The following is a 12,500-nucleotide window of genomic DNA, read 5'->3' on the forward strand; positions in this document are numbered from 1 at the left end:
ATTTCGTCCTTATCTGAATGTTACTGTTCCATTACTTTTCTTCTACTCAGCCAGATAAAAACATTGTTAAATTCAACGACTTTGCCGTCATGTTATCAGATAAAAACATTGTTAACATGACGGCAGAGTCGTTGAATTTTTTGGTTCACAAAATTTGTTGAAGAAGTTTGGAAGGAGAATGGGTAAAAGTATCTACCCAGAAGTTTGTAATGGCTGAAATTAATTAATATTCCAAAAGTCACGTGAAGTGTCTTTATATCTGATAAAACACCGCATACTAATGAAAAGTGTTTTATCAGCTGATAAAGCAACGCATACATACAAGGGGGAGGTTTATTGGTATAAAGTCACTGCACGTGATGTATTATCGACCATTTGATAGGTCAATGGGCTTTTAATTATTAATGAGTTTTTGATCTACACATGTACGTAAATAACAGTCGTCACTTAATTGCATTTAAATGACATCTTTTCATTCAAGATTTCCCTGGATTTTTCCCTTGAAAGGGCGAGAAAGCTGATCGTGGATAGAAGGTAAAGCCTTTTGATTTGATGGATAATTGTTAGTGATTTAGATATAAGTTACGGGAGCGATTGGTGGAACGAGCTGAAGAAGCGAGTGAGTTCGTTGCCCTGCTAATAATTCACAAAGTTTTCATAAATAAATTCCTCCATGGAAGGTAGATATAGAACAAAGACAAAGGTTTGCTCTGCGTTTTTCAACGATCGAGATTAAAGAAACCACACTCCATAGAAAACCTTTGAAACCATGATCTGTAATACTTTCTTCAGTTTTGCCTTCGAATGGCAATGAAAGCCGATGCATATTGGTTTCCTGGATAAGACAAAGGACGTATGTATCAACAGGAGATGCTGATAAAATCGCAAGATACATGAATGCATCTTTTGAATAACTGTATATCAAACGACTTTATTTACTTACTGTACATGACGTGGTTAGTTTGTACAATTTGGAGTCAACATTTCTTCATAACATTTCCAGTTGAGTTGACTTAAGACAAATAAAATGGCATGTTCCAGAGAGACCAATTGTACAAAAACAAACGAAACTCTGGGAGTCCATCTTACTGTTCGTACTTCATCAGAAAATTAACGTAAGCTTACTTATCATGATCGATTTTACTTCGCGCAATCTTAGAAATGCACTACAACTGAAGATTAGCCGAAAAAAAAATCACCAAAGAAACCTTTATGGGCAACCACGTTAAAAGAATACTGTATTTCTCTTTGTTTTTTCTTTAAAAATATCTTGCCAAACAGTCCAACGACAAAATACTAGGTTATCTCTAAATTTTACAGATTAAAATGTCAAGCTAGCTTACAAGATTGCAAATTCAGTGAAGTTCGGAGGAAGAATTGCACCAGCCTTTGCCGCAATATATTTGACCAAAGAAACGCGCCCTTATTCTGCGAAAGTTTATTTCAGATAGTCCGTAAGATTCAATAATGGAGCATGAGATTTTTAGGGGTTTACTTTTGGTTCAGGAGAATTTCTCCCCATTTGAGCATCCTCGTCACCTGGATCCCTCCTGGGTAATTCCGATGAAGTTTAATCTTGTCTTGATGCAATGCTAGAAACTATCATGTTTAGGCTCGTTAAGTTTATCGGAATAACACCGAACCATTCAGTAGTCTTGTTTGTGCATTATCTAACAGTTGTCAATGTTGCATATATCCAGACTGAGACGTTTGCCTCTCTTCATGCCGTTAAATATACACTGTTCTCACGGTATGAAAAAAACACATTTTTAAATGTAAAATCAGCTTAAGATTCGTTTTAAAGAGGAATTTATTCTTCCACAGGCCCAGTTGTTGACAAACCTCTTGCTATTTGCAATGCTTCTGAAGATTTCCCTGATTTTGGTAAGTCAAGCAATTCTAGCTTTTAGTTACTGAATTGCCTTTAACTGAACTGGTCACTTAGAATTATTATCATGCACCTACTCCATCCCATACCCCCCTCCCCACACACACACTACCATTGCCAAGTTATTTTGGTTGAACTTAGACATCGGACAATCAGACAACAAATAGGTTTGATATCAAACGCTTGAAAAGACGGAATCTTTACTTAATAGAACGTTATTGGCCTTCACTTATTTGTTTGCATCTTAATTGCTTATCCATTTGCTACTCTCCTTCCCTCATTCCTTTGTTCGTTCGACGTGTCTGCTTTCTCCCTTTCTTTCTCTCTTTCTTTTCCTGTCTTTCACCCGAGCTAACATCCAACGTTTGACTTTCTTTGGCTTCCATTCTTTGGCAGGTCGTATGTGCTTTCCTTATCAATCTTCGAAACGCTGCTAGCGACACCGTTGGTAAGTATGTTTAATGTATGCATTTTCCTAGGTTTTTAGGGTACTCAGTTTTTGTAAAATGTCGTTTTTGATGTCTTTTCTAACTGGAAAGAAAAGTAATCGAATGACCCTATTAACTTTAGTCCACACGGAACACTTACTCAAGGTTCAAATCGTTGTTGAATCTTTTATTTTCTATTTATTCAAAACTTCATAGATTTTACAAGGTTAACTGAGAACAAGGTACACCAACACCAAACCATTTCTGTGGGGCTTATATTTTCCAGCATAATCATGATTTGAAAGCTAATTTAGGTACAAAGTATTATTCAATATTGATAGAAGCCTGTAAGTCTTTCGGAAAAATACTTTTGATGCAGGATGTCTTCATCAAATGATATCTACTAAGCTAACAAGAATTCCAGTGCAGTGAATTACATTATTGGACCTCTAACGGGTCCCATTACGCCAAAATAAGGCCCACCTGAGGCCACCTTTTGTGTATTACGCGGCAGCGGCAAATGTATCCCGGATACACGCTATCACAGCATCTTGTTTTTCGAAAAATTAATTGCCAATACTAAATTCCAACGGCCGCCGTTTATGACCAAGGTCAATTGTAATCTTCGCTTTTTAAGGTTGCAAGCGAGACAGACAATTAATGCTGGCGAGAACTGTGTTCCTAGTATCGATCCTAGTAGTCCATATTAAAGGGGTTAGGTCACGCAATTTTAGGCAATTTCAGCACTAATCGAATGGTCGTAGAATTAACTAAAATATCAAAATAACTGTTCAAAACTATAGAAGAACTCTAACAAAACACCGGGAAGCCAAGAAGGGACATGGATGGACAAAACTGGAGAGGATTGTAATGGATTGATTTCGGTAAATTTGAAAAACGTCGGCCCACCTTTTTTCAAATTTATATCAGTTTATATCAAAATGTCATTTACACAGCTGGAAAATCATTCTCAGTAGTTATGTGGCCTTGATTTTGCAAATGAAAGACTCTTGCTCTGCCAATTTGACGTTTGGAGCTGATAATTAACAAAATTGAATAAAATTACCTAAAATAGCGTGACCTAGCCCCTTTAAATAAATCCGCGGGTCAAACGTCGCTTTTTGCCAAAGTGGAAACTTGAAATTCCCTTTCCCGTAAAAGTAGGAAGACGCTGACAGTTATGAACATGAACCAGTCACACACAACACTCGCAACGCCGCACAAGGCCCTTACCCATGTAAACAACCTTATAACCCGACAACAGTGGCAGCCATTTTGAAGATAAAAACCCTTCAGGCGGCTGGTTTGCCGGCTTATAATGTCAGCGGCCTAGAGATGAAAATCTGGCCGAGATGCGAAGCTTCGAGAGCCAATGTAAAGTTTTGAAGCCAATCTCTCAGCCAAGGTTATTATCATCCGAAATACCAATGTATAAGCTAGAACGGGTATTCTTTATTTTATAGCTCTCCCATTAATTTTCATACCGTTTAAAAACAGCCGGTAAGAAGGCAGTGTTCAACTGATGGCGAATGCACGCGATTGACGTAAACAAGTACATTCGATTGGATTTAATAACTTATTTCCACTCTGATTGGACCACAACTTGACAAACTGTCCTGTGAAATTAAATCTTGTAACGCCTCTTAGATGTAAAACTCGGCCCTTCTCAGCTTACTGGACAAATCCACGCAGACGGGGATTATTGATTGTCATTAAATTTCCAACCTCGGATAACGCATTTCTCATGCTCTGCATGATTGGTTCACTCAATCTCGGTTATCAGCTCATACCTTAGTTTGACCTTATATGGTAAATGATTGCACTAAGCGTTGCTAAGCTGAACGTTTTTTCGTCGAAAAGCGAAGTTTATCTCTGAATAATGCAAAAAAAAAAAAAAAGTGGAAAGTTTGGATCAATTCCGACGTTTAGAAGTACGCGAATAGCTAGGAAATGTTTTTTTGATGAGCATGCCTCTGTCTGACCACAAGGTCTTACACAACATCGCATCAATTCTGATCAAGTTTTTTCGATTTCGCTCTGATTTGATCGCTTTTTTCGCTCGTATTTCGTACTTCTAAACTTTTGGAGTTTAAGGAAGTTAATAAAACCATTATTCCATTCGCGCTTGTTGGATATGAGACTGGTTAGGGCCAACTCGTTGGCTATTTACCAAATCATATCTAACGCGCTCTCATGGAATAATTGTTAAATATACGTCCTATGAATTAACCCTACAGCGTAAAACAAAGTAACAACAACAAAAAAAAAAAACTGCCTAAAAAATTAATGGTTGGATCATAAAACAGAGCTATATCTGAGTCTTCTTTTGCAATATCAGCAAACGCACAGCTTTCGATCTCAGTGCACCCCTACCAGCTCCCAAGAATGTTCTTTAAAAAAAATGGAATCACCTGGTTTTTATGGAACACATTCGTAAGTCATCTCAAATAAAAAGTAAACAAACAAAAAGTGTAACGAGAAAGAAAATCCTTTTTTTGTTACATTTACCACACAGATATTATCTATCTCAGTAATTTATATTTATATAAGCTTTCTTCTTACATTGCATTAAAAAATCACAGTTCCCACCTCAGAACCTGAAGACTGCAGTGTTAAGACGACACAAGGTAAATGCTGCCATTTTTCATTTACCTACCGTAGTAAGGTTTACCAGAGTTGCACTAGTAACGACCACGACAAGCCTTGGTGTTCAATAACGGCCAACTATGATCAGGATGGTCAATGGGGAACCTGCTTACCAAATAAGTTGCGATTAGTACATATGATTTGAATTTTGGTATCAGCAATGGCACAGCTTTTGTTCCCAGTGCACCTCTACGAGCTAGCAAGAATGTTCCTTTAAATAATGATATGTAACGGTCTTTATGGAACACATTCGTGGAATCGCGAATGAAAAGGGAACAAAGAAAAAGTGTAACGAGAAAGAAAGTCCTTTTTTGTTACATTTACCGCATGCATATTATGAGTCTATCTCATTAATTCATATTTATATAAGCTTTCTTCTTGCATTGCATTAAAAAATCACAGTTCCCACCTCAGAACCTGAAGACTGCAGTGTTAAAACGACACAAGGTAAATGCTGCCATTTTCCATTTACCTACCGTGGAAAGGTTTACCAGAGTTGCACTACTAAGAACCATGACAAGCCTTGGTGTTCAATAACGGCGAACTATGATCAGGATGGTCAATGGGGAAACTGCTTACCAAGTAAGTTGGTATTAGTACATATGATTTGAATTTTGGTAAGTTAATTTTTACGGTTTAAGCGCGAGACAGATTATTATGGGGGAAAATGCATGTGTTTATAGTGGACCACATAAAATCACCTCGGGAGTCAGACGTTGCTCTTTCGCAAAGTGCAAACTTAAAATTGCTTTTCCCATAAAAGTAGGAAAATGTTGACAATCATGAATATAAATCAATTATGCGCACAACACCCGCAACTGCACGATAGGTCCATACTCATGTAAACAACCGTGCCATATAACCCGACAACGGTGGTAGCCATTTTGTAAAAAAACCCTTCAGGCGGCTCGTATGTCAGCTGATAATTTTAGCCCTTTAGAGATAAACATTTGGCAGAGATGCGAAGATTCGGGGGTTAATGTGAACGCTTTGAGGCCAATCTCTTAGCTAGATAAGCTAGAAAGGGTTTTCTTTATTTTACTTTTATTATAGCTGGCCTTTATTTTCATACTTTTTAAAAACCGCTGGTAAAAGGCCAATGTTCAAGTAAGGGGAATTTCACTCAATTGACGTAAACAACTACATTCGATTGGATTATTTAATGTATTTTCACTCTGTTTGGACCACAACTTAACAAATTGTCTTGTAAAGTTAAGTCTCGCAACGCCTCTTAGATGAAAAACTCAGCCCTTTTAACTTACTGCACAAATCAACGTAGACGGGAACTATTAATTGATATACGTCATATGATTTTACACTACGACATGGAACAAAGTAGCCAAAAAAAAATGCATAATGGCTGCATTATAAATACCGCTATATCTGCGTCTTGTTTTGCATTATCAGCAATGGCACAGCTTTTGTTCCCAGTGCACCTCTACGAGCTAGCAAAGAATGTTCCTTTAAAAAAATGAAATGTAACGGTTTTTATGGAACACATTCGTGGAATCGCGAATGAAAACGGAACAAACAAAAAACGTAACGAGAAAGAAAATCTATTGTTGTTACATTTACTACACGGATATTATGAGTCGATCTCATTAATTCATATTTATATAAGCTTTCTTCTTACATTGCATTAAAAAATCACAGTTCCCACCTCAGAACCTGAAGACTGCAGTGTTAAAACGACACAAGGTAAATGCTGCCATTTTCCATTTACCTACCGTGGTAAGGTTTACCAGAGTTGCACTACTAAGAACCATGACAAGCCTTGGTGTTCAACAACGGCCAACTATGATCAGGATGGTCAATGGGGAAACTGCTTACCAAGTAAGTTACCATTAGTACATATTATTTGAATTTTGGTATCAGCAATGGCACAGCTTTTGTTCCCAGTGCACCTCTACGAGCTAGCAAGAATGTTCCTTTAAAAAATGATATGTAACGGTCTTTATGAAACACATTCGTGGAATTGCGAATGAAAAGGGAACAAACAAAAAGTGTAACGAGAAAGATTATTCACATTCGATTGGATTATTTAATTGTATTTTCACTCTGTTTGGACCACAATTTGTCAACTGTCTTGTGAAATTAAGTCTCGCAACGCCTCTTAGATGAAAAAGTCGGCTCACACACATACACATCTATCTCCCTCTTGTTTTGCCTTGTCAGCAAGGCACAGCTTTTTTTCCAGTTCACTCCTTCGAGCTGACAAAAGTGTTCTCTTTGGGAATGAAATGACCTGGTTTTCAGGGAACACATTCATGAAATCGGGAATGATCAGCTTAAGGAGAAAGAGGAGAAAGAGAATCCCTCTTATGTTCTAATTAGCTTCGCTTAAACGAACGTATATCATTTTACTCTTAAATTCCTGTAATTTATGAGAAAGGAAACAACAAGAACAGATATGGTTGGATACTCAAGCGGATCCAAGACAGTTTTTATTTGTAAAAAAAATGTGTCATGCAAAATAATGATGAAATTATATATGAAATGGATCATATATGAACTGCGGACATGAAATCAAGTGAAGCTATGATCTTCGCAGTTATGAACGCAATTATTGCAATTGCGTAGAGAAGCCTGAAAAATTCTGGACTTCAACGGGGTTTGAGACCGTCACCTCAGGCTTCCTTACACAATTGCAATAATTGCGTTCATAACTGCGAAGATCATAGCTTCACTTGATTTCATATCCGCAGTTCATATATGATACATTTCAAATATCATTTCATCATTGATTCCTTCCTCACGGAAACAGAACCCACAAATGACCAGCTCCCAACGTCAGTGGCTTCATAGCTCAGTTGGTTAGAGCGTCGCACGGGAATCGCGAGTTGATGGGTTCAAACCCCGTTGAAGTCCTGAATTTTTGCAATAATGCGTTCATAACTGCGAAGATCATAGCTTCACTTGAAAATCATCTGTAAGATAACTAGAGGCTGCGCGAGCGTAAACTGGGTTGCCTGCGGTACATGTTACACAAAAACAGAGGGCACTGAGTTGGGTGGTATTGAAGGCACTGAAAGTGCCCAGGAGTAATGCCGGAAATTAAAAAAATCGAAAAAAAAAAAAAATGGAAAGAAACAAGCCTAGGAATCCAATAGGAGTAATCCCAGGAGTAATGCCGGAAATAAAAAAAATCGAAAGAAAAAAAAAAAAAAAGAAAGAAACAAGCCTAGGAATCCAATAGGTTTTCCTGGTAACTCGTAGAATGGAAGAAGCAGGCTTGGGGATCGAGGTCGAATGCGGCATATTTCTGATCATCCCCAGGGCTGCTCAGGCTGGAAACGGAACACTACATATTTTTCGTTTCGTTTCGCTTCCTCAGAAACGAAACTGATCTATTTTGACTTCAGGGTCAGCTATTTACACAATGAGGTTGGGTAGCCACTCAAAACAGAGTTTGTAATTGAAAATCTAAACAGCTATGACATGCAAAAACAAACTTGCGAAAACATGAACCTGAATTATCGCAAATCATTCAAGTTCAAGTTTATTATTAAGTCAATGTCAAATTAATACAAAACAGCGCTAACCTGCAAATAGCTAAGGCTACTCTAGACGGGTAGCGAGTATGTCTGTTTATCGGAGTAAATCTATACATAATTAGCGATAAAATAGATATGTATGCACATTGAATACTTGGTATTAAAGACTGATAATAAATAAATAAATGAATAAATAAACAAACAAAATAAGTAAATAAATAAAATAGAATAGAAATTGGGATTAGATTAATCTACTTTTTGCAATTATTTTGAAATCTGATGATTAGTGAAGGTATGCCAACATAATCATCCTATTCGATTAAACCTTGTTAAAGTCAATTATGTCGCATTTTGGTAATTTACGTAATTATTGTGGGATGCCGTTCCATATTTTTGGCCCCTAATCTTGAAAAAGATTTTAATAGTTGGTTAGATCTTGAGTATTTTATATAATAATTACCTGCTAAAGAAAATCTTGTATTGTAATTATGTATCTCATTTGAGCAATAAAAAAGGTTAGAATATTACTTGGGCTTAACTTATTGAAAACATCATGCATGAGTATTGAAATAGATTTAAAATAAAGCAGATACTGGAATAGTATTGGAGGAGAAAAAAAGAGGAATGACATGTGACCTATAAGGTGAAAAATATATGAGGTGAAGGGCACGCTTTTATAAGATCAAAATTTGATTAATGTAAGATTGTGCAGCTTAGCCCCACACCAGAATGCCGTAGGATAGATAAGGGAATATCAAAGATCGATAAATTGTTAGCAGTACGCTTGTAGGTACATAATATTTTAGTCTGGCAATAATGCCAATCGTTTTGCTTATCTTTGAAGCAATGTGTCCAATATGATATTTCCAGCTGAGATTTGAGTCAATTAGTACACCTAAATATTTGACATACGACTTTTGTTCTAAAGGCAAAAAGGTTTGGAATCATAATGCTGACAAACACAAAAACGAAGGAAATGGTTAATAAATGTAAATTTTTTTTTTCTATCTGAATGATTTTGGGTTAGGTTAAAGCGATATATTGTTGAAAAATCTTCGTGTTAATGAGTAAAATTTTCGCACTAGAAAGTCGTAGCAATAAATTGGGTTAACCAGGAACCAGTTAAAGGAATATTGTTGGCTTCCCAAATAAACTTCATTTCTCACCGGAAGGACCTTTTCCTTGAATGGTGAAGCACAAAATAGACAATAAGCTTTCTTTCAAATAATTCTTGACTGTCACATTTCCAATTTTTTTTTATTTTTACCTGAAGACTGTGCAAAGTTGAGTACAAAATAAATATAAATAGCTAGACCTCAGTAAACACAGATGCATTCAAGGTGTTCGATTCCTTCAATGAGTTTTTTAAGCCCATATCTAACCAACCAAAGTTACCACAGAATTTGCCATTCTGTTTCAGTGTTGTGCATAACATAACAGTTAGTAAAATATTAGAAACAAAGCTTACCTTGATATCCGACGGCGAAAGATGCAATTGTTGTCGAAGTCCATTATTCGTCGCTTTTAAGATTCCAGATATTCATTTTTTACCGCTTGTGTTGTTCATGGAATTATCGTTCCATTCTTGAGCTCATAAGAGTATATTTTGTTTAAAGATCCAATAAAACACCATCCGCGTTACATCGGCTTCGCCGCCATTGCTTGTACTGTGTCCACCGGATAAAATCTACGCATTTCTACTACCCACTTAAACCTAGCAAAAACACGCACAGAAGACCGGTGAAAAGCCCCGGGAACGAGGTTGAGATTGAGACCCAGTTTTCTCAAACATTCCCTAACTACTCGGCTGAGTCTATACAAAAATCTTGCTAGTAGTGTTCCTTAGGAATAACTAGAGGTATTACTATGGAAAATTAGAGGGCGAAAAAGCGGAAGATCGCTATGAGTTAAAGTCCGCCATAGCCACTTACCTTTCCAAGACTCTAACAGGACAGTACTCGGTGCCAGTTTCACTGATATATAGGTAACTAGATGCTTCTGTGAAGCATACACTGCGTTTGCCTGTGGTACGTGCTACAGAAAATCAGAAGGCACTGAATTGTGTGGTATTGAAATACAGCATTCCAGTCTCTGAAGAATAACAAATAAAAGAGAAGCGAGAAACATTTGCTTCTGGGCTGACATGTTGATAATTTTCAAGTTCCCTCACAACTTCTTTTCACCACAAGTGTATTACAAGCTTTGTAATACTAAACTTCACTGAAGTCAAGCCCTGTTTCGCGTGGTTAGTGTTAGGATGGGAGACCAAAACAATAAACCTCTCATAAAAAACAGAAACATCTGACCGAAAATACTATTAACGCTAACAAATGCGAACTCAGCAAGGTACAGATTCTGTTAGCTTGCTTTATGCAAAACAAATATTGATGAAAAAGCAAATAACTATTGATACACAGTTTTCAGAAAGAGCAGAAGGAAGTTTCCCGGACGGTCGATCGAGAATAAAATATTTACGACATGAAAAAAACATTAATTTTGAACCGTGAATATAGAATATAAAAAGTTACGATCAGCGACAAACATTTTGGGAGATTTTTGCTACGTTCAAGTAAATTGCAAAATCGAGAGTGACATGGCCGGAATTCAGCGGGCGCCGTGATTAAGTTACCGCGGCATGTTTACTCGCCAAACAGTAAAGCATCTGTGTCAAATTATGGCAAGATACCGGGTTTTTGTAAGTTTCTTTTTCTGTCAAGTGTTATAAAGTTTGACAATGAAATGAGCGAAGTCAAAACAAAGATCACAATCGCCCAACTCTTGTTTATGCAAAGTCAAAATTTACTCTCCAAGACGCGTACGACATTATTTATCACCAGGTAATTCCATCATTTTGGAAATAGCAGCTACTTTATTATTCATCTGCGTCACAAGTTTTCACTGATTTTGGGGCTCATTTTGTTGAAACTCAAGCACGCTTCCAACAGGCCTGTGAACCCTTCCGGCTTACAGAACAATACTAAAAACGGAAACTTCTCCCATATCACATTTGAACCTTAAGCTCGAAAATTCAATACACAACATGATATTATAATTCACAAAGGCAGAAAATACCACAGAATCCTTTTCCAGCGAAAAATCTATTGAAACAAACAACATATTTGCTCTTAGAGGTGAAAACCTCTTCCTATTTCATTGCGTGCGTGAAGACAAGAAACTCAATCGTGTCAAATTACCATGTACTTCAGGTAAATATTACAGCTCACTTTGATTTCGTCTCGACGGGCGATAGATTGTTGTCGAAGTCCAGTGCTCGTCGCTTTTGAGATTCCTGCCTATTTTATCCAACTAACTTTCCATTATTGAGCTCCATAAGGGTATATTTTGTTTAAGGATCCACTAAAACGCCATTCGCGTTACATGACTTTCGACGCCATTGCAGGCTAAGTTAATGATTCTACTGTGTCCACCAGAGAAATCTACGCAGTTCCACTACCCTCTCGATCCTAAGAAAATACTCGCAGAAGGCTCTATCCACAAAGACACCACTTACCAGGGGAGTAACAGGCAAGACTTTTACCGACACGGAAAAAAAAAAAAAAAAAAGAAAACAAACAAACTAAACGCAGACCTCGACTGGGTTTGCCATGAGGCAACCCAGTAATTACCCTCCCTGTAGATATCCGTCTTAATGATGGGGACGAAAATATGAACATAGTCCTCGTAGAACTCAAAACATCTTGGAATGATATTGCTTTAGTTCATTAAAACGGCAAAATCCAGCAAATGCTGAAGTACTTAGTGCTGCTACCCTAAGATCCTTAAGATTTGCATCATTTTTGTTGAAAACGTCAACGATCTTCCTAATGATCTCAGAAGTGAAAGGTTTCGTTCTCGGAATAGGCTGTGTTCTGAGCCGTTTGGAAGCTTCAACAAATTTCTTGCAAAAACCGCTATGTGAGGGGTTTGGTGCATATTAGGTGTAAAAGAATGGGAAGATACAAAAGCTGCGAAAGCGAGGATTACCGACGAAATGGAAGCTCATGACTGATACGTTTCGAACAAATAAAGTTTGTAAAAACATTT

The 12,500-nt window shown here is 37.2% G+C and overlaps 1 protein-coding gene across 3 annotated transcripts in view; it reads left to right on the forward strand.

Annotated features, from left to right (window-relative positions):
- Positions 1–337: 337 nt before the first annotated feature.
- The window catches only part of LOC137990944 (seminal plasma protein HSP-1-like), a 19,411-nt gene continuing 7,248 nt past the window's right edge, over positions 338–12,500 (forward strand). The window contains exons 1-6 of one of the 3 annotated variants that reach the window (XM_068836065.1): positions 359–534; positions 1,825–1,884; positions 2,285–2,336; positions 4,899–4,943; positions 5,365–5,544; positions 6,616–6,795. In XM_068836065.1, coding sequence (XP_068692166.1) covers positions 1,858–1,884; positions 2,285–2,336; positions 4,899–4,943; positions 5,365–5,544; positions 6,616–6,795 — 484 coding nt within the window. In that variant the 5' untranslated portion in view covers positions 359–534; positions 1,825–1,857. Of the gene's footprint in view, positions 535–1,824; positions 1,885–2,284; positions 2,337–4,898; positions 4,944–5,364; positions 5,545–6,615; positions 6,796–12,500 lie in introns of all 3 variants that reach the window. The other 2 variants (XM_068836067.1, XM_068836066.1) reach the window with 2 other exon arrangements.

This window comes from Montipora foliosa, chromosome 2 (assembly GCF_036669935.1).
Source record: "Montipora foliosa isolate CH-2021 chromosome 2, ASM3666993v2, whole genome shotgun sequence".
NCBI classification, from domain to species: Eukaryota; Metazoa; Cnidaria; class Anthozoa; order Scleractinia; family Acroporidae; genus Montipora; species Montipora foliosa.